The sequence below is a fragment of the Jaculus jaculus genome, chromosome 17, assembly GCF_020740685.1.
Source record: "Jaculus jaculus isolate mJacJac1 chromosome 17, mJacJac1.mat.Y.cur, whole genome shotgun sequence".
In the NCBI taxonomy this organism is placed as follows: domain Eukaryota; kingdom Metazoa; phylum Chordata; class Mammalia; order Rodentia; family Dipodidae; genus Jaculus; species Jaculus jaculus.
Window position 1 is genome coordinate 48439127 of NC_059118.1, and position 22905 is coordinate 48462031.

At 40.9% G+C, this 22905-nt stretch overlaps 1 protein-coding gene across 6 annotated transcripts in view; it reads right to left on the bottom strand.

Annotated features, from left to right (window-relative positions):
* Positions 1 to 22905, bottom strand: part of Cdkal1 (CDK5 regulatory subunit associated protein 1 like 1) — a 670695-nt gene that overhangs the window by 471387 nt on the left and 176403 nt on the right. For 4 of the 6 annotated variants that reach the window (XM_045136582.1, XM_045136578.1, XM_045136580.1 and 1 more), the window contains exons 6-7: positions 15005 to 15049; positions 13904 to 14000 (exon numbers count right to left, since the gene is read on the bottom strand). In XM_045136582.1, the coding sequence (XP_044992517.1) occupies positions 13904 to 14000; positions 15005 to 15049 (142 nt within the window). The remainder of the gene's footprint in view (positions 1 to 13903; positions 14001 to 15004; positions 15050 to 22905) is intronic. The other 2 variants (XM_004668379.2, XM_045136581.1) reach the window with 1 other exon arrangement.

Below are 22905 nucleotides of genomic sequence, written 5' to 3' on the forward strand. Positions count from 1 at the left end.
CAACCAATTCCAAAATTGGGGCAGAGAACTGAATAGGGAGTTCTCAGAGGAAGAAATAAAAATGGCTAACACACACTTAAGTAAAACTTCAGCATCCCTAACGATCACAGAAATACAAATTAAAACAACTGTGAGATTCCACCTTACGCCAGTAAGGAAGACAATCATTAAAAAAAAAACAACAATAAGTGTTGGTTAGGATGTGGAGAAAGGGGAGCACTCATTCACTGTTGGTGGAAGGCAAACTTTTACAACAACTATGTAACTCAATGTGGAAATTCCTGAAAAGATGAATATAGAGCTACCAACAAACCCAGTTATTCCCTTACTAGACATTTACCCTGAATGTTCTATGACTCACTACAGAGCTATTTGCTCAACCATGTTTATAGCTGCTTAATTCATAATATCTAAGAACTGGAATCAACCCAGGTGCCCATCATTGGATGAATGGATAATGAAGTTGTGGTATGTTTACACAATGGAATTCAACTCAGTAGTAAGAAAAAAACAATGCAATGAAATTTGTAGGAAAATAGATGGACTTAGAACAGATCATACTCAGCAAACGCACATAATCACAGAAAGACAAATGCCACATGTTTTAACTCATCTGCGGTTCCTAACCTGGATCAGCTTGGTTGCTGGCATACTGGGTAGGTAACTTGAGGTCCAGACAATAGGGATGGAAGGGTTTGGGAGGAGGGGAAGGAGAGGTTGGGAGGAAATAAACACAGAACTAAACCCAAAATAAATTGGTACCAAAGAAAACTTTCTCCCTAAAGGTAGACTAAAAGATTTAATCCTCAATAGGAATAAAGGGGAAGATCTAAAAAGAAGGGCCCTGAGGAGAGTGGGATGAAGCCTAACCTTAAAATATCTTTGCCTCTGGCCTATACCTCCCAGTACCAGAAATTGGTGCTACCCACATTGAAGTATTGATTCAAGAGACCTTCGAGGTGCCCAAAACAAGCAGGTTTATGTCAAGGTACTTGATTACCTGCTAAAGGTACTATCTGCTGCTGACACAGAACACAGAAAGACTCAGCTGCAATCTGGAAGAGAGTCAGTCCCCAGACACATAGCCCATCTAGTGCTGGAAGGTGCAATTTTAACCACTGGGGGAAAGTAATCAAGCAGGGTCTAAGCTATTCAGAAGAAACCAGCCAGACAAGATGTGCATACTAGTGCAATGGTGGCACACAGCCTTGTTGGGAAACCAATGGCTTGCTGATTGGCTAAGAGACTACTCAATGGAAAGGAACCCATATATGGAACTGAAAACCATGTCAGAATCCTACAGAGACAAAGATTATGCTCTCCAATATCAAGCTCTCACTATTCTGGCTAAAAGAAGGGCTACTTCCATCAAAATCTCCTTAAACTAATAACTCTTTTTCTATTTAATATAGGCTGAGTCCACTCTCTATTGGAGAATCTATTTGTCTTTTTCAGATGGTAGAGAGACCTGAAGCAGCAAAGCACACCTGGTCAAGTCCCAGGCAAAACCACAGAGGAACTGGGGAGATGAACAAGAGTGCTGCTTCCACGGTGAGCCTGACAATCAGCACCAAGGTGAAGGAGACAGATGATGATGGTACTCAACACACACCAAAGCAGAAATCCAGAGGCTCCCAAGAGCTCATCACTGAAGTAGACTTAAAACACACCCACCAAGGCTCAGGGAATTTTGCAGAAGTGGGGGAGGAAAGATTGTAAGAGCCACAGGTTGGGGGGATGTCATACCCAGAGACACTGCCTCCCCCCAATAACTGACTGCTGCTCCCACAACCCATAATCATAACCCCATGGGGAATTCCTGCAACACCACTGAGGAGAGCCCCCTGCGAATGGAGGCAGGAAGGAGGAAAAAAAATTGTACCAACATATGATGTATCCATATAAAGTATGTTCTTCATAAAAATAAAATAAAATTTAAAAAGGTCACTTGAAGGGTTGGAGCTCTAGAACAATTTTAGGAGTGCCTGCCTACCATGTGCAAGGATATTTTGGATTCAATGTCTAGCACCATCACACACACAAAAAATTTACTTCATTACAAAGAAGCAAACAGAATTTCCTCAAATGGTTTAAAGAAAATGCTGTATCCCTTTACAGTAAGGAGGGCAATGGAGGAAATAAAGCGATAAAAACACAGACAGAAGGAGAGAACAAAAAGAAAGGCTGTATGAGAAAAGGTGGCAGAAAATGTAGATGGGAAAGAGGAAAAGGAGAGATAATGAAAAGTGTACAAATTCAATTTACATGGAGTAATGAAGAATATACCAGCTCCCAGGAGGAGAGTATTCAAACCTTTTCTCAGGGCACACTAAGAACTGCAGCTCTGAATCCACAGGCTCATTCCCTGGCATGTGCCTCCAGTGAGATGACGGGAATAGTATCTGTGACCTTGAGCTGCCTAGTGGCAAATATGCAGGAAACTAGGCCTGCTGTGTGTCATATTACTGGCTCCAAATATTTGCAACAAGGAAGAAAGAGTAGGTTGAACATCCAATTAATAATGAGTAGTAATGAGCCATTCTGATGAGAAACTTTCTAAAGATCCAGAAGATACTTTATTCTGCTATTAAAAAGTACTTCGTGGGCAAGAGAGATGGCTTAGCTGTTAAGTGCTTGCCTGTGAAGCCTAAGTACCATGGTTCGAGGCTTGATTTCCCAGGACCCACGTTAGCCAGATGCACAAGGGGGCACATGCATCTGGAATTCGTTTGCAGTGGCTGGAGGCCCTGGCACGGCCATTCTCTCTCTCTTTCTCTACCTGCCTCTTCCTCTCTCTCTTACTCTCAAATAAATAAATAAAAATGAACAAAAAATTATTAAAAATATGTCCATATCTAATAATAAAAGTAAATAAATAAAATTTTTTTAAAGTACCCCATATTTTTAACTAAACATGTATCTAGGAAGCAAGCCTCAACAACACCATCTAAGCACATGAAAAGTGCTGTTCTTACATTTCCCAGTTGCTGAAAGTAGAACTTTCTACAGAGTTACAGGCATTTACAGGTAATGATGTTCATGTGTGCTTGTTATGTACCTGAAATGGGCTTCAATGGCAGGGAAAAACTGAAACTTCAATCATCTGAATTTAAAGAACCCTACTGATAGTGCAGGTTTAGAGAATGGCTCCCTTTACAATGCAGATTTGAAAATCAAGGCACATCTCAAGCACATTTCCAGGAGGGCTAAAGAAAATCTACTCAGCTGTGGATGAAGGGAAGTCCTGTCATTGCATTTTGGAGGACCTGCTCTGAAATGTGCCTGGAATCTCTTTGTCTAAACAACCAGCAACTGAAGTTTATGAGCAAACATCAAACATCTCTCTCAGACAAATACTGAGTGTTCTATAATACATGGTGTGTTATCACATTTAATCCTCACAGTGCCCCACATAGGAGCTCTACTATTATTTCCAAGGCAGAATACCCTGAAGTACAAAGATGGGCACATCTATTGTCAGATTGGAGCATTCTTGGCAAACATCTCTTTCCTTGTAAACATGGAGGTCTTTGCTAAATGACCACAGAATGCTATCCAATTGGTCCTGGACTTTCAGCTGTCAGACACCACTATACACCACAGACTCAGCCCACCACTCTCCTCTAGTATGAATGCACTGACAAATACTTAAACCACCCTGCACAGTATGCTCTTCTAGAGACTGGGACTTCTGTGGGGAAAACATGAGCCTTGTTCCATGTATGTTATATTTTAATTGGAAGAGAAAGATGGAAAATGTTCATTTCTTACCATGACAGATGCTATAAAGAAAATAAAGCACGGGATTCCTAATATAGAGAGGTCAGTCCTGTTTTGGTAGTCAGCAAACACTGTACAGGTGGCACTAATCCAGGGACATGAACCAGAAGATGTACATGACACAAACCTCAGGAGGGACAGTAAGTTAAAAGTAAGAGACAGAACCCACATGACAGATTACAGGTCAGAAGACCAGCTCTTGAGAGACAGAAATGAGACAGGGACATGAGGCCAGAAGAACAAGGAAGGAAGGCTGCAACACACTGCACGTCATGCCATGCAGGCTGGGTAATATTCTACTTGCAAAAGAAGGGGAGCAGAACAATGTTAAGGCGATTCATGCTAATTTTTTACATTGTTATTTATTCATATGCAAGCAGTGAGAGAACAAACACCAGGGCATTCCAGATGCATACACCACCTTGTGCATATGGCTTTAAGTGGGAACTGGGAAATCGAACCCAGGTCATTTAGCTTTGCAGGCAAATGCCTTAACTGCTGAGCCATCTCTCCAGTTCATATTCATGTGAACTGAAAGGTTGTGAACACTGAAATTTCTTCACATTCTGCTATGTCTTGGTGCAAATCCTTCACATTTGCATGAATTTGCCTGAAGCACAGTAATCTCTCACCTTAGATTCCTTCATGAATATGAAAGGACAACACACTATAAATACACACAAACACACATTCAAAGCAACCTTCCCATTTGCTCTCCTAATGTTACTAGTACATAAATAAAGTACAGACATACTTTGGTAATCTATTACTTTGGTGAACATCATTTTCACATATAGAAAGTCAGTGATGGAGAAATAGCTCAGTCGATAAAGTGGTTGCTTCACAAGCATAAGGATCTGGGTTTGAACCCTGGAAAACCCACATAAAAAGACTGGGTTGGGTGGCATGTGCCCACTGCTGGGGAAGTAGACAGGAGGGTCCTAGAACTTCCTGGCTATCCAGTCTAGCCTAATCAGTGATGTTTGGGAAATAAGAGACCCTCTCTTTGAAAATGATGGGCTAATCTTGTACTAAAAGATGGACTACACCCATCAAATTCTCTCTCTAGATCCCACATAAACCAGACGCACAAAGGTGAGGCAAGCACAACTAGGTGGCACAAGCATCTAGCGTTCAATTTCAGTGGCTGAAGACCTGGCAAGCCAATTCTCCCTCTTTCTTGCTCTCTCGCTTTCTCTTAAAAAAAAAATGGTGGATAGTTGTTCCTAAGGATGACAACAAAGTTATCCTCTACTCTCCACACATACTAATACACACACACACACACATGTACTTGCACATATATGTCAACCCAAACACACCAGCACTTGCACATACATATAAAACAAAGGTTAGTAATGATGGGATGGTTCATCTTCATGGTCAACTGGGATTTAGAATCACCTAGGAGACAAACCTCTGGTATTGTGGGGTGTTGTGTTTCCAGAGATGTTGAACAGAGGAGGGAGGATCACCCTGAATGTGAGTTGCATTAAGCCATGAGCTGAGATAATGGACTGAACGAAAAGGAAAAAGAAGAGAAAACGAACTGAACAGCAGCATTTATCTCTGCTTCCTGACTGCAAATATACGATCGGCTACCTCATGCACCTGCTGCTATGATTCCGTCACGATGGACTGTATCTCAAACAGTGAGGGAAAACTTCCCTCTTTAACTTGCTTTTGTCAGAGGAACAAGAAAATCAACTAATACAGATAGTAAATAAAGAGCCATACAGCCGCCATCAAAATGGTTCTCTTAGAGAGCACTACTCATTACACAGGCTGGGGAGGATATAATGCCACTACACAGAAAAGCTTATGACTGTCTGATTTCAGAAACATTTTACAAGGTCCCTTATTATAATAAGGTTAACTTACGATCAAAATTTCAGTGTGGGTATTGGCATAATTTGTCTATTACCTAAAAATTAAAAACTTAAGCCAGGTGTAGTGGCGCATGCCTTTAATCCCAGCACTCGAGAGGCAGAGTTAGTTAAGAGGATCGCCATGAGTTCAAGGCCAACTTGAGACTACATAGTGAATTTCAGGTCAGCCTGGGCCAGACTGAGACCCTGCCTTGAAAAAAAAAAGAAAATACTTATATCCAACATTTAAGAAATAGTTAAATAAAATGCAGGAGATCTTTCAATAGAACATTAAAGCAGAGTTTAAAAGGCCCTGAGAAAAATCATGACACTCAAACAAAGCCCCCACAACGTAACAGAATAAAAGCATAGGAAATAGAATTGAAATTGCAATTATGGAAAAGAAGTAAAGTTTTGAATTCTGAAGAAGGCAAATTTCCTAGCAAACTGTAATAGAATCATTCAAATCAGGGTTTTCATTCTATTCACTTTTAAAACATATTGTTTGATTATTCCTCCAATTATAATTCAGCAAAATAACATAAATCTAAGGAAGTTTTACACTAAGAAAATGGGGCTGTCTAATAAAGCCAGAAAGATGCTAGATTAAACAACATCAAATAGGAAAACTAGTGCTTATCATCAGCACAGCTAATGTCTGCCCAGAAAACTATCTTCCACAGAAATAGCACTAGGCACATCCCTAATACTGTATCTTTAAAAAAACATCAATATATTTTGGCAGTGCCAGTGATCAGACCCAATGTCTGAAGCATGCTACATACCTAGGCTTAGAGCCCCACTGCTACAGTGTCTTGAGGCTCTCCTCACAACTCTCTTGCTCTTCCCTGCACACAGTAGAGTACATAAATGTCACCATAAAGTGGCTGTCATGAGTGAATTCCTGCAGGTGGTGTCTGAGATGAACTCCAGGTGAATGCCATGTCATGCCTGAACTAAAGAGTTCTGCACAACAGGGTCCTCCTGGTCACAGACAGAGGGACCCTGACATGACAAAATAACTCACAAGTCTCCTATTTATTTCATTCCTTAGGCCATGAGAAATCAAATACAAAGACACAAGTAGTGAAAACAAAGAGCTTTCAGGTTCTTTGGTTTATGTGAAAATGCTCGTTCAAAGATTATTAAATTTTCTAGTGGGATGAGGAATACACAGTAGAATAATGTTCATTACACACAGAACACAATAAATGAGAATGTTAATGATGTGACAAATAAGGAAAAATGTATTATGAAACTCATACAGATGCCTACTATCCATGTAAGTATAGAAATGAGCATACAAACCGGGCATGGTGGTGCACACCTTTAATTCCAGCACTCCGGAGGCAGAGGTGGGAGGATCTCCATCACTTTGAGGCCACCCTGAGACTATATAGTGAATTCCAGGACAGCCTGGGCTAGAGGGAGACCCTATCTCAAAAAAAGAAAAAAAGAAAGAAGCATTCAAAATTATATATTTTTCAATTTATAAACCCCTCTCTTAAAAATGTTTTGTTTCGGACTTCTGGCTAAGATGGCAGTGTAGGTACCACACCAAAGCAGCCTAGGCAGGAAAAGCAAAAAAAAAAAAAAAAAAAAAAAAAACTCAGCAAAATACACAGTTTAAATAAAAAGTGAAGTGTATAGGAAATTGAAATGGCAGCGGAGAGATCCAGAGCATCAAGAGGCCCCACATGCCGGCAAAAGTAACTCCGCCAAGTTCGCCAGGCTCAGCTTGAGCCACAAGAAAAGCCAGGTGAGGGGATCTTACACTCACACCTGAGCTCTCCGCAAACTCAAGAAATGTGAAGGGAGAACGGCAGTGAACAATGGAGGAGCAGTTCACAAGGTAGAAGAACACGTGGAACAGCAAGAGAACAAGAGCAGCATTGGCAGCCTCCCCTCCCCCACCACCAGTGCCCAGCTCCAGCAAACAAAGCAGTGGTCCAGGGACCTGGCCATATCTACCTGAACCAACAGCAGGACCCAAGGAGGAGCAGAGGTAATGGGATTACACCAGGGAAGGGTCTCACCTGATCATAAGCTGACTTGGAACCCTCAACAGATCAGAAGTCTTAACCTCCTTGTCATCAGGATTAAGGCTGTGGGTGGGGCAACACACACCCTAAGAGACATTACAGGATCTGGTTGTCATAATACCTATTCCTGGATAAATACTCTCAACGGTTTTTCATTGAAAGTGTACATTGTTTAGTTAAATTGTAGAATCTGCCTGCATATGTTGTTAAACTCAGCCTACTTGAATACTCTCATAGCAGGCAAACCCACACTCTAGGGTCACTTTTGTAGATATTCTGAGAGTCTTGAGAGCCAAACCTAATGCCTTAAGCTCCTACCCTGAAGTTATATAAATCAGATTGTATGATACATTTAATAATACCCAACTAACTAGAAAATCCAATCATTAAATAATCGAGGATGCAAAAATATCAAAACAATATAAATCCACCAAAAAGTACTAATACATCAGAAATGACCTCCAGTGAGAATGAGTTAGAGAAAATGCCTGAGAAAGATTTCAAAAGCATGACTATAAATATGTTCAAAGAAATCAAAGAGGAAACCAAAGGAATCAAAGAAAACACAAGACACCAATTTAATGAAATAAACAGGTCAATACTAGACATAAATAAGGAAATAGAAATAACAAAGAAACATCAGCCAGAATTACTAGCAATGAAGAATACACTTAATGAAATAAAAAACTCTGTAGAAAATCTCACCAGTAGAATGGATGGAGGAGAGGACAGAATAGCTAAGCTAGAAGACCAGGTAGCAGATCTAATACAGTCCAACAAAGAGAAAGACAAACTAACAGAAAAGTATGAGTGGGAATTTCAAGATATTCGGGACACTATGAAAAGATCAAACATAAGAATTCAGGGCATAGTAGAAGGAAAAGAATTTCACTCCAAAGGCATAGTAGGTGCCTTCAACAAAATTATAAAAGAAAACTTGCCCCAAATTGGGAAAGAGGTGCCAATGCAGATACAGGATTCCTATGAATCCTGCAGGAATCCTAATGAAAACTATAAAACACTCAAGGGAGAAATTGCAGAAGACACTAGGAAGTGGGAAAGCATCCCTGTTCCTGGATTGGAAGAATCAATATTCTGAAAATGGCAATCTTACCAAAAGAAATCTACACATTTAATGCAATCCCCATCAAAATTCCAAAGGCATTCTTCACGGAAATAGAAAAATCAATCTAAAACTTCATTTGGAATCACAAAAAACCTCGAATATCTAAAATAATACTGAGCAACAAAAATAAGACGGAAGGTATCACCATACCTGATTTTCACCTATACTACAGAGCCATAGTATCAAAAACATCATGGTATTGGCACAAAAGCAGATATGTAGATCAGTTGAACAGAATAGAGGACCCAGATATAAGTCCAGGTAGCTACAGGCACCTGATATTCAATAAAAATGCCAAAAATACTCATTGGAGAAAAGATAGCCTCTTCAGCAAATGGTGCTAGGAAACCTGGATATGTCTCTATGGAAGGATAAAAATAGATTCTTCGCTCTCTCCATGCACAAGAATTAAATCCAAATGGACTAAAGAAGACCTAAACATCAGACCTAAAACTCTGAAATTGCTAGAGGAAAAAGTAGAGGAAACCCTTCAACATATTGGCCTTGGCAAAGACGTTCTGAATATAACCCCAATTGCTCAGGCAACAAAACCACAGATTAACCACTGGGACCTTATGAAACTATAAAAATTTTGTACTGCAATTTTGTACACTGTGAGTAAAGCAAAGAGGCAACCTACAGTATGTGAAAAAAAAAATCTTTGCCAACTATATACCTGATAGAGGATTAATATCTAGGATATACAAAGAACTCAAAAAATTAAATGATAAGAAATCAAACAAGCCAATTAAAAAATGGGCTATGGAGATAAATAGTTCTCAAAAGAAGGAACATGGATGGCATATAAGCATCTTTAAAAATGTTCTACATCCCTAGTCATCAGAGAAATGCAGATTAAAACTACATTGAGATTCATCTCACTCCTGTCAGATTGGCTACCATCATGAAAACAAATGATCATAAATGCTGGCAGGAATGTGGAAAAAGAGGAACCCTTCTACACTGTTGGTGGGAATGCAATCTAGTCCAGCCACTGTGGAAATCAGTGTGGAGGTTCCTAAGACAGCTAAAAATTGATCTACCATATGACCCAGCTATAATACTCCTAGGTATATATCCTAAGTACTCACCCCATTTCCGGGGGTGAAAAGGCCCAAAGTGAGGTCAGGGGAGGAGATTGAGTAAAGAAAAGGTGGAGGGAGGACTAATCAAAATCTAAGAGGAGGCAAATAAATCATATGGAATCCTCCAGTTTCAGACAATGGAACACTCAAGTACCATAGATTGTTGTTAGAAAATTTTCAGTGCCAGGGATGGGATACCTCCAGTGAGTTGTTGGCCAGGGAGGTCCCTGATGCCCCCAAAACATTGCCATTGCCAAGACCCTTGGTTTCCCACCAGGAATAGATGGTAAGACCCTACTGCTGAAGACTCCACATACTTGGGTTGTAATGCCACTGAGAAATCCTGCTGGAACTGAGCTGATAACCTCCTCCATGTAGAACAGCTGACAGAAAGCTGGAAGAAGCCATTCTACATGTAGTTCAATGGGAGAAAGAGATGCCACCAGGGAAGATACTCAACAGTGGACACTACAAGCCTTATCATTGGGCAGCCAAGCCAAATGAGCCAATGGGTACAGTAGTGACACATCTGTCATGGTGGAAACCAACTGTCCTCCAATTGGACTGGAGGCCCGCTCCATGGCGGGGGGGGGGGGGGGACGGGGACTACATCCCTGATACTGAAAACTTAAAACAGGGGTAGTCATGAGCCCTAGGGTTGTAACATCTGCTGATGTCTGGAAAAAATCTATATACTATGCTTATCAAACTGCCCAGTAAGCACTTCTCTTTATATTTATAGTCTTATATAAACGCTACTCTCACTTTGGGTAAAGAATCTTCTCTTTTCAGCTGGTAGCGACCTTGGGACAACTCAGAAGGTATCATCGCGCTGGAAAGAAGTGACTGGAGTACTGAGTAACATCTCGATCACACCTTCCAAGATTCAGGGTCTAATGCGGAAGAGATGGCAGAAAGAATGTAAGAGCCAAAGGAAGGGTTGGAGTCCTTACAACATGCTCCTCAAGACACAAAATGGCCTGGATATCCAGGACCTCACAATGCCTGACACTACCTACACAAGACCATCATAAGAAGAGGAAAAGATGATGACATCAAAATAAAAGAGAGACTGATTGAGATGGGGGGGATATGATGGAGAATGAAATTTCAAAGGGGAAAGTGGGAGGGAGGAAGGGAGGGTATTACCATGGGATATTTTTTATAATCATGGAAAATGTTAATAAAAATTGAGGAAAAATAGAAATTAAAAAAATGTTGTGTTTCCTAAGTGAAGCTTCAGTTGAATAGTGGGAAGGAAGAACTACCACATGTGGAAAACATACTGACCACACAGAGTCCAGGAAAACTGGGGGCCTTGGAGTATCCCACTCCTGACCCCTCCTTGTAAATCGCCAAGAACAAAAGTATATAAAGTAGGTGTACTAATCAATTTATATTTGCTAATAACAAATCATGAGGAAACTTATTTTAAAACAATTTTTGGGTATACATTTACTAAAGTTAAAAGCAGATTTGCATACTACTAGGACAAATGTACTTGTGTCAACACGATAAAACCCAAAGACTCTGTTTTAAACCCTATGCTTTATTTTCTGTAACTAAACCACTATTTCTCTATCAGAACAGGGAGCTTTGCAAGTAACATTGCAACTCGTAATGGACAACAGCTTGGAACCTGAATGGTGGTGCTTCTGTCACTGTCTGTCAGTCTTGTGGGACTGACAGTGTGCACAGTGTGTAGGCTGCATGCGCAGAACCAAGGCTAAAATGAAGTCACAAGCACTTCCAGAAATAGCTCACTTCATTTGAATTACTTTTTGGTTTTCATGAATTCAGAAACCTTTTATAATACAAAATTTTTGTGGAGCTCCCATATTTACATACATGACCATGGGGTCACTGCCTACAGTTTAAGAAATTTTTAACTAGAAACAGTGATGGCTATAGACAATGAGAGACAGACAGAGAGAAAGTCTTTAGAATTAGGAAAAGTAGCTTGTAGGCACAGCAGGCACAAAGGGACTGATTGTGCCCAAGTGGAGGGAGGGCCCTGGCAGAAAGCACAGGAAGAGGAAAGGGCAGGAAGTCAGTAACAAGAGGGCAGCAGCATTTAGGAGAGGCAGGTTTCTGAAAAGGGGAGGGGCCATAGGCAGATCTCACAGCTGGTGGCCTAGGGCAGAAGTCTGGGGAGCTGTGGGAGGTCACTGTAGGGAGCAGGTCCAGCCAAGCATAGCCTGACAAGGGGCAATGGCTGGGTCTAGAGCATTCTGGCATCCCATCCTGAACACTGAATGTGGGTTTGTGGACAAGTGACTGTCCATAGAATGTGGAGAGCTGGAAAGTGATGGGCTCCAGGTGACATAAGACTCATATTCACACACACACAACCACTAGCCCTTCCCAACACCAGCCACTCAGGAATGCGACATGCAACTCCAAACACTGTTATATTAATAGTTGATGTTTCCTGATTGTCTGCATCATGCTGGCTCTGCTCTTGGCCCTTCACAACCTCCCATTTCACCCTAACATCACAGTCCTGTGAACTGATGATTATCTCTGGCTTGTACAGAAAAAAAGAATTCTTAGAACTAACTGACCAACAACAAATAAGTATAGTAAGAAAAAAATACAACAGAAAATTCTTTGCAACAAGTTTGTCAACAAACACATTCTGAGTGTTTCCAGGGTGACAGACTATGGTGGTTTGATTCAGGTGTCCTCCATAAACTTAGGTGTTCTGAATGCTAGGTTCCCAGCTGATGGATATTTGGGAATTAATGCCTCCTGGAGGGAGTGTATTGTTGGGGGCGGGCTTATGGGCTTTATAGCCAATTTCCCCGTGCCAGTGTTTGGCACACCTTCCTGTTGCTGTGGTCCACCTTATGTTGGCCAGGTGTTGGCCAGGTGGTGATGTCCACCCTCTGCTTATGCCATCGTTTTCCCCTGCCATTGTGGAGCTTCCCCTCAAGCCTGTAAGCCAAAATAAATCTCTTTTTCCCAGAAGCTGCTCTTGGTTGGGTGATTTCTAACAGCAATGTGAACCGGACTGCAACACAGACAATGCAGAGAAAGCACTAGGAACACAGAGCTGTTAACAAGGAGTGAAAAGCTGCCCAGCCAGTTAAGAATGATATTTGACAGAGACATGGGCTTTGTTTAAATAATCATATAAGTCAGTCTACAGTCACATCCCCAAACCCACGACTCTAACACTGGGATAGGTTAATGAAAAATGACAGGTGGACAGTGAACAAAGGGTGCCCAGAGAAGCAGGGCTGAGGAGACGGCTCAGCAATTAAGAGTGCTTGCCACTTAAGTGTGAGGACCTGAGAGAGTCTGATTTGCATGAAGTTCAATTCCCAGCACCCTCAGGAACATCGGGGAGCAGCTGCTCATACCTATAACCCCGGCTCTGTGGAGGGCAGAGTCCGTGGAAGCGCTGGAGCCCGCTGCACAGTCAATCAAACAATGGCAATTCCAGGCTCATTGAGATTCTGTCTCAAGCACTGGATGATGAATAGAGGGCTGACATTCTCCTCTTACCTCCACAGACACAGGCACTTGCACACACATGTGCATACATCATAGCACAGCACACAGATTACACAGCACAAACTAAAAGAAGAGGGTACCCAGGGGCAGAATCCTGGTGGCCCATGCATTGATCAGCAGGCCCTACAGCACATGCTGGGTTGCAGCTGAAACCTGGGGTTAGAGAAATACGGGGGGGAGTTCTTACAACTGACCCACACTGGGAGGGACCATGAAGGTAGTAGCTGAGTGGAATCTGAAAATTGCTATGACTTGAAGACAGAAAGCAACAAAAAGCAGATTACTTAGAAACACAAATCCCATTCTTTGTTTGTTTGTTTGTTTTAATTATGCTAGCCTTTTCTTGAGAAAACCTACCTGTTTCAGAAGCAAAGTGAAAAAGTTACACAGATAAGATGCTTCAGAGATAACAATATCTAGTCATAAAATAAGAAATAAGAAGTAAACAATAGAGTATATTCACCCCATCAGATCCAAGCTTACCCCAATGATGCTCAGTCCTTTGAGGTAGTCCTGGCGAGGCTGGGCCTGGGGAACACAGCCAGCTAGCACTACCTTCTTATTCTCCTCTCTGGCTTTTCTGAAAGAGGAAGGAAAAAACTGTGACTTTTTTTGCTCATTAATTCACACTAAGAAACTGTTGTCATTAAACATTAAGTTCTACAGATAAAAAATGGGTCCATTTACCATGAACCATGATTTTTATATAAGATTTTAAAGAAACCTTAAGACTTCTGCACAACATATCTACTTCCCAGACCACTAAAGAGCATGTTAGCATCCTTGTCTATCCAGGTCGTTCATGATCACCTTATTACCAAACAAAACATGAATGTAGAGTTCAGAAAAACACAAAGCACTCCTGACAACCCTATTTTCCAGACAGACAGGGTCTCTTAAGACTCCATTTTAATTTTAAATATTTCAAATATTAATGAAAGTACACTCAAAACTTTATGTGTTTGTTCTTAGACTTTGGACCAATATAAAAATAAAATACATTTGAAAATTCCCACAGGAGAGATTAAAAGAAGGTTATCCTATTCTGGAGAGATGATTGAGTGGTTAAATACACTCTTGCCCAAGCATGAGAGCCTGAAGGGGAATGAAACTTCCTGAGGTCAATTCTCCAAATCCCACATGAACAGCTGAGCAAGGCCACATGTGCCTATAACCCCAGTCCCATGAAAGGGAGGCCTGGGAATGGCGGGGTTCAAGAAAAAAATGCAAGTGAGGGTATTACTAAGAGACTCATAACAAGAGCTGGGTGCCACCCTGAGAATACATAGTGAATTCCAGGTCAACCTGAGCTACAGTGAGACCCTACTTAGGGAAAATTAAAAGGGGGAGGGAGGGAGGGAGGGAGGAAGGGAGGGAGGGAGGGAGGGAGGGAGGGAGGGAGGGAGACTGACTCTGGCCAAAACTGAGAATATGCAGAGGAGCAATGGAATGGGATAGCTGATATCCTGCTCTGGCCACCACAGGCAAGCACATGGAACACTGCAAGGACACATACATGTGTATAAACCACACATGCCACAGGACACACACAAACAGAAATAAAGTAGCTGTGATATCCCATACCTGAGAATTACATCTTTCCTCAACTCTCTGCTCATTCCCTCCGACCTAGAGAGTCAAAAGGTACAGACTGCTTATGTTTATTGCCAGGCTCCAGATCAGGCCTCGCAGACACAAGCAGAAACATACAAAGCCTTACATGATGTATTCATCAGCATGAACACACGTACATATTCATATACATATATTTAATTTGCACATTCACTTGATTATTTAAGCAAGTATTTCAAACATACATACAAAACCCAAGTTTGGTAACATAATGTTATCATTTGAATCTAGAACTGCTCCCCAAAGGGATCCCAAATGCAACAAGAACTGGATATGGAGTGATTGGGAAATAACAGGTTCATGAGGCCTCAACTCTATCAATGGGTTACCCTACTGATGGCTCATAATATGACGGGCTATTGGTAAGCAATAGAAGCCTAGGAGGCAGTTTCCAAGCTGAAAGAAGTAGGTCCTTGAGTGTGTGTCCTTGGGAAACATTATCTTGTCCCTGGCTCCTGCTGCCATCTCCTCCAGCACCCCTCTACCTGCTCCCTGCCTGACTGCTGTGATATGAGCACTTTAGCTCCACCACACCCTTCTGCCCTGGGGCAAATGGACCATGAGGTTGAAATATCCAAAACTATTTGCCAAACAAATCGTTGTCCTATAAATTGATTTGCCCATGTGTTTCTTCATACAGCAGTGAGATTGAGTAACATATGTAGCAGCTAACTAACACAATAGTAGAAATTATTAAAGATACCGATACTTGTTTATTAGCATATACTTCATGTGAACATATTCATTCTTCAGGCACATTGACTCTGCTAGAAATAGCAGAGCTATTGTCTTTTCTAGAAACTACTCATATTCTTTGCTGATTTTTAAACTAAACCTTTGCATCTTCCACTTTTTTCAAATGTGTGAGTTTGGGGGTATTCTGATGCCTTGACTACTATTTTTCTGTGTGTGTAGTGTGCCTGTGTATGTGCATGTGCACATATGTACGTATGTGTGTACTCTAATTTTACTGCACAGCCCTTGGGTGTTGTATTTAACGGACAAAAATGGGCCCCTGCTGTTCTGCTGGTCTCTAGGTTTCTGAAAGCAGCAGAAAAATATGTGGGCTCCTGCAGATCAGTTTCTGGTCTTGGGACTTAGCCTTCACTGCCATCATTTAAAAAGGCTCTATTCTCAATACACTTCGTTTGTGACAACTCTTCCAGGGTACTCAATCAGAAATGGATGCCAACAAAAATATTTGGATCAGTGGCACTAGGTCTTTGTGATAAGATGTCACAGCAGAACCTTGGGAAAGGACAGAGATTTTCTCTTTTCAGAGTACTTTAACTGTCTACTTCAGTAATGTCTGCAGAGAACTCTGATAAAGTCTTCCCATGTGGCACCCTGAAAACACCTGCTAATTAAGTCGTTTTTTAAATTCCAGTTTGCATATGAGAGAGAAATTTTTGGCTCTGCCTTTGGGGCTTGCTTTTGATCAAAGCTGCACATGGATGCTTTTCTAACCTTACCAAATACCTTACCAGACGAAATCATCCTGCCACATTCACTGACCATCTCTACCAAGAAGATGCATCCCACTTTTCAAGAACTCTGGGGATAAAACCTACAGTCATCAACATCTAAGAAAGAGACTCTGAGATCACCAACAATTATTATATCCAAATAAAACACGAGTTTCTTGTAAAATGAAATGCTTCAATTCCTCAATTATGCACTTCTACAACATCATGGTGTTTAAGGAAACACAGAAATTAGGAACAGCAGCACCCTGCACACAATAGACATAGGGTTAACAAAGGGTGAGATGGGAAAAAAAAAAAATAGCATAGCCTCAAGTGACACAGAGAAGTATGGGGAACATGAAAAGGTGAAGAATATGAAACAGGACTTCATGAAGAAACCTGGGACGATTTTTGTAAAATATTTATTTATTTATTGGCAAGCAAAGAGAGAGAGAGAAGGGGCACTCCGGGACCTGTGGTGCTGCAAAGAAACTCCAGATGTATGTACCATTCTGTGCATCAGGCTTTATATGGGTTCTGGGGGATCAAACCTGGGCCTTTAGCCTTGCAAAAACTGAGTTATCCTTCAGCTCTGGGAGGGTTTTTGTTTGTTTTTTGCTTTTGTTTTTGTTTTTTAAAGTTTTTATCAGCAGACAAGGACAGAAAGCTTCAAGTAGATGCTACAATGACAGAACAATGACAAAAGAGTGGAAAGCAGGGAGGCAGTAACTAACAGACCATGGCAAGCTTAAGGGAGAAAGATAAACATCAAAAAGTTAAGAGGAAGCGTTCAAAAATCCATGCTTCATTTACTAATCTATTAATCACTGTTTCAAGCTATGATTAAATGAGTCCTTAAAATGGCAGGGCGGACCAGAAGTATAATCTAAACTTCACAGCCCTATCACAAAATGTTAAGGCCACACTTTACATGAAGCCAAACAAAACCTTGGCAAAGCTCAGGAGGCTCTCGCTCCCAGCAGCCCCTTCTTCCGTTCTGTCCTTTATCTTTAGGCAATTTCTGCAGATTAATATGGGACTAATATTATTTTCTTTAGAAACCAGCACAGATATTTTTTAAATTTTTGTTTTATTTAAAATAACAATGCTGTGGGATGGAGAGATGGCTTAGTGGTTAAGCACTTGCCTGTGAAGCCTAAGGACCATGGTTCCAAGCTCGATTCTCCAGGACCCACGTTAGCCAGATGCACAAGGGGGTGCATGCGTCTGGAGTTCATTTGCAGTGGCTGGGGGCCCTGGCACGCCCATTCTCTGTCTCTCTCTCTCTACCTCTTTCTGTCTGTCTGTCACTTTCAAATAAATAAATAAATAAAAACAAATCAACAATATTTTAAAAAAAGAATGCTGATAAGAATAATATCTTGGACTTCCGGTTAAGATGGCGGCGTAGGTACCACGCCAAAGCAGCCTAGGGGGGAAAAAGACCAAAAAAACTCAGCAGAATACACACTTTTACTAAAAAGTGAGGTGTATAGGAAATTGAGGCGGCAGCGGAGAAGTGGAAGAGTTATAGAGCATCCAGAGCCTGCACAGGCGGGAAGGGCGGCTCGGGCAGCTCGGCCAATCGCCGCAACCGCGGCGCAGCAGAAAACCGCCAGACTCTCGGCTCGAGCCGCAGGAGAAGCCAGATGCGGGATTTTCCCCTCGCACAGAGCTCTCCGCAACTCGGGAAACGTGAGGGGAGAGCGGCAGCGAGCAGCGGAGAAGACCGCGAGGTAGAAGAACACGTGGAGCAGTGTGACAAACAGAGCAGCCGCGGCTCCCTCCCCTCCCCCAACGCCTGAACCCAGCTCCAGCGAACACACCAGCGGCCCGGACCGGCCACGCCAACTTGGGCTGACGGCGGGACCAAAGCAGGAGCAGAGTTCGGCAGCAACTTCAGCGGCTCCAGCACCGGTACAGCGGCCCCAGCAGCAGCGGACCCAGGAGCGGCATCGGCGGCAGATCCCGCAGCAGCGGCTTGGGGGGAGCAGCGGCGGTGGACAAGGTAGCAGCAGCATCAGCAGCGGTGGTGGCTCCGGTGGTGGCAGCTACGACAACAGCAGAGGCAGCAGCAGCGGATCGGTTTGCCCCGTAGGAAAAGCAAGTGCCCAGCTCCAGAAATCAGAACAGCAGCCCGACGACCCAGGCAGCAACTTGACTGAGACCAAAATCACCCAAGGTAACTGGGATTGCACCAGGGAAGGGTCTCACTTGGTCACAAGCTGACTTGGATACCTCAACAGACCAGAAATCTAAACCTCATTGTTGATAGAGGAGCTGGTCATTATAATAACTACTCTTGCATACATACTCGGAGCTGTTTCTGATTGAATGTGTACAGTGTTTAGTTAAATTTTAGAATCTACCTGTATTTTATTCCACTCAGCCTGCTTGAATACTCCTATAGCAGGGAAACTCAACCCCTAAGAACATCTTTGTAGATACTCTGAGAGTCTTAAGAGCCACACCTAATACCTTAAGGTCCTACCCTGAAAATATATTACATCAAATCAATTGATACAGCTAAGAATACACAGCTAGCTAGAAAATCCAAGCATTAACTTAATCCAAGATGCAAAAATATATACATTATAACACAAGAAACACTAAAAAGCAAGACGATATAAATCCACCTAAAAGTATTAATGCAGCAGAAATGTCCTCCAGTGAGAAAGAGTTAGAGGAAATGCCTGAGAAAGAGTTCAAAAGAATAATTATAAATATGTTCAAAGAGGTCAAAGAACACATGAAAACAATCAAAGAGGAAATCAAAGGAATCAAAGAAGAGGCAGGACACCAATCTAATGAAATAAAGAAGGCAATACAAGACATAAATAGGGAAATACAAATAATAAAGAAAAACCAGTCAGAATTACTAGCAATGAAGAACACAGTTAATGAAATAAAAAACTCTGTAGAAAATCTCACCAGTAGGATGGATGAGGGAGAAGACAGAATATCTAAGCTAGAAGACCAGGTGGCAGACCTAATGCAGTCCAACAAAGAGAAAGACAAACTTATAGAAAAGTATGAGTGGGAATTTCAAGATATTCGGGACACTATGAAAAGATCCAATATAAGAATTCAGGGCATAGTAGAAGGAGAAGAAATCCACTCCAGAGGCATAGTAGGCATCTTCAACAAAATCATAGAGGAAAATTTCCCGCAAATTGGGAAAGAGGTGCCAATACAGATACAGGAAGCCTTTAGAACCCCAGCCAGACAAAACCCAGAAAGAACCTCTCCTCGCCACATTATAATCAAACTCCCAAACACACAAACCAAAGAAAAAATATTGAAAGCAGTTAGAGAGAAAAATCAAGTTACCTACAAAAGCAAGCCCATCATGATTACAGCAGATTATTCAACACAAACTTTTAAAGCCAGAAGGGCTTAGAGTGATATATTCCAAGTTCTGAAAGATAACAACTGTCAACCAAGGTTACTTTATCCTGCAAAGTTATCCATTCAAATAGATGGAGAAATAAAGACATTCCATGACAAAAGCAGGTTAAAGGAGTATTTGAAGACAAAACCAGCTCTACAGAAAATACTTGATAGAATCCTCCATGCTGAATAAAAGGAAAAGCACACATAAGGAACCTAGAAAAAACCAGCTATACTCAAATACCATTTAACAGAAGAGAGCACAGGTAGAACCAGAAACACACACACACAAAAAAAATGGCAAACATAAATACACACCTTTCAATAATATCTCTTAATATCAATGGCCTCAATGCCCCAACGAAAAGACATATATTTGCAGACTGGGTTAAAAAGCAGGATCCTACAATTTGTTGTCTACAAGAAACTCACCTTTCTACAAAGGATAGACATTATCTTAGGGTGAAAGGTTGGAAGACGGTGTTTCAAGCAAATGGGCCTAGAAAACAAGCAGGGGTTGCTATCCTAATATCAGACAGGGTAGACTTTAGTCCGACGTTAGTCAAGAAAGATAAGGAAGGTCACTTTATATTGATTAAGGGCACACTCCAACAGGAGGACATTACAATCCTAAACATATATGCACCTAACATGGGGGCTCCCAAATTCGTCAAACAAACACTATTAGAACTAAGGTCACAGATAACACCAAACACAGTGGTGGTGGGTGACTTTAACACCCCACTCTCATCAATTGGCAGGTCATCCAGGGAAAGAATAAACAGAGAGGCTTCTGGACTAAATGAGGTCATAGAAGGAATGGACCTAACAGATATATACAGGACATTTCATCCAAAGGCTGCAGAATATACATTCTTTTCAGCAGCACATGGAACATTCTCTAAAATAGACCATATATTAGGACACAAAGCAAATCTTAACAAATTCAGGAAAATTGAAATAATTCCTTGCATTCTATCTGACCACAATGGAATTAAACTACAAATCAGTAGCAAGAAAGGCTATAGAGCATACACAAAATCATGTAAACTAAACAATACACTACTAAATGATGAGTGAGTCAATGAAGAAATCAAAAAGGAAATCAAAAAATTTATAGAGTCAAATGATAATGAGAACACAACATACCAAAATCTCTGGGACACAATGAAGGCAGTTCTAAGAGGTAAATTTATAGCCTTAAGTGCCTATATTAAGAAATTAGAAAGGTCGCAAGTAAACGACCTAATGCTTCGCCTTAAAGCCTTGGAAAAAGAAGAACAAGGCAAACCAAAAATTAGTAGACGGGAAGAAATAATAAAGATTAGGGCAGAAATTAATGAAATAGAAACAAAAAGAACAATCCAAAGAATTAATGAAACAAAGAGTTGGTTCTTTGAAAGGATAAACAAGATTGATAAACCCTTAGCAAATCTGACCAAAAGAAAGAGAGAAGAGACACAAATTAATAAAATCAGAGATGAACAAGGTAACATCACAACAGATTCCAGAGAAATTCAAAAAATTATAGGGACATACTATAAAAGCATATACTCCACAAAGTATGAAAATCTGAAAGAAATGGATGATTTCCTTGATCTATACGACCTACCTAAATTAAATCAAAATGAGATTAAACACTTAAATAGACCTATAACAAACATGGAGATCCGAACAGTTATCAATAATCTCCCAACTAAAAAAAGCCCAGGCCCGGATGGATTCACTGCTGAATTTTACCAGACTTTTAAGGAAGAGCTAACACCATTGCTTCTTAAGCTTTTCCAGGAAATAGAAAAAGAAGGAATTCTACCAAACTCCTTCTATGAGGCCAGCATCACCCTGATACCAAAATCAGGCAAAGATAGAACAAAAAAAGAAAATTACAGACGAATCTCCCTCATGAACATAGATGCAAAAATTCTCAACAAAATATTGGCAAACAGAATACAAGAGTATATCAAAAAGATCATTCACCCTGACCAAGTAGGCTTTATCCCAGAGATGCAGGGATGGTTCAACATACGCAAATCTATAAATGTAATACATTACATAAACGGGTTGAAGGACAAAAATCACATGATCATCTCATTAGATGTAGAGAAAGCATTTGACAAAATCCAACATCCCTTCATGATAAAAGTCCTACAGAGACTGGGAATAGAAGGAACATATCTCAATATAATAAAGGCTATTTATGACAAGCCTACAGCCAACATATTACTAAATGGGGAAAAACTGGAAGCTTTTCCACTAAAATCAGGAACAAGACAAGGGTGTCCACTGTCCCCACTACTATTTAATATAGTTTTGGAAGTCTTAGCCATAGCAATAAGGCAAGAGACACACATAAAAGGGATACAAATTGGAAAGGAAGAAATCAAGTTATCATTATTTGCAGATGACATGATTCTATACATAAAGGACCCTAAAGACTCTACTAGCAAGCTGTTAGAGCTGATCAAAACCTACAGCAATGTAGCAGGATACAAAATAAATACACAGAAATCAGTAGCCTTCATATATGCTAACAACAAACACACAGAGGATGAAATCAAAGAATCACTCCCATTCACAATTGCATCAAAAAAAAAAAAAAATACCTTGGAATAAACCTAACCAAGGAAGTAAAGAATTTATACAATGAGAACTTTAAAACACTCAAGCGAGAAATTGCAGAAGACACTAGAAAGTGGAGAAACATCCCTTGTTCCTGGATTGGAAGAATCAATATCGTGAAAATGGCAATCTTACCTAAAGCAATCTACACATTTAATGCAATCCCTATCAAAATTCCAAAGGCTTTCTTCATGGAAATAGAAAAAACAATCCAAAAATTCATTTGGAATCACAAAAAACCTCGAATATCTAAAATAATACTGAGCAACAAAAAAGAGGCTGGTGGTATCACCATACCTGATTTTAACCTATACTACAGAGCCATAGTAACAAAAACAGCATGGTACTGGCACAAAAACAGACATGTAGATCAGTGGA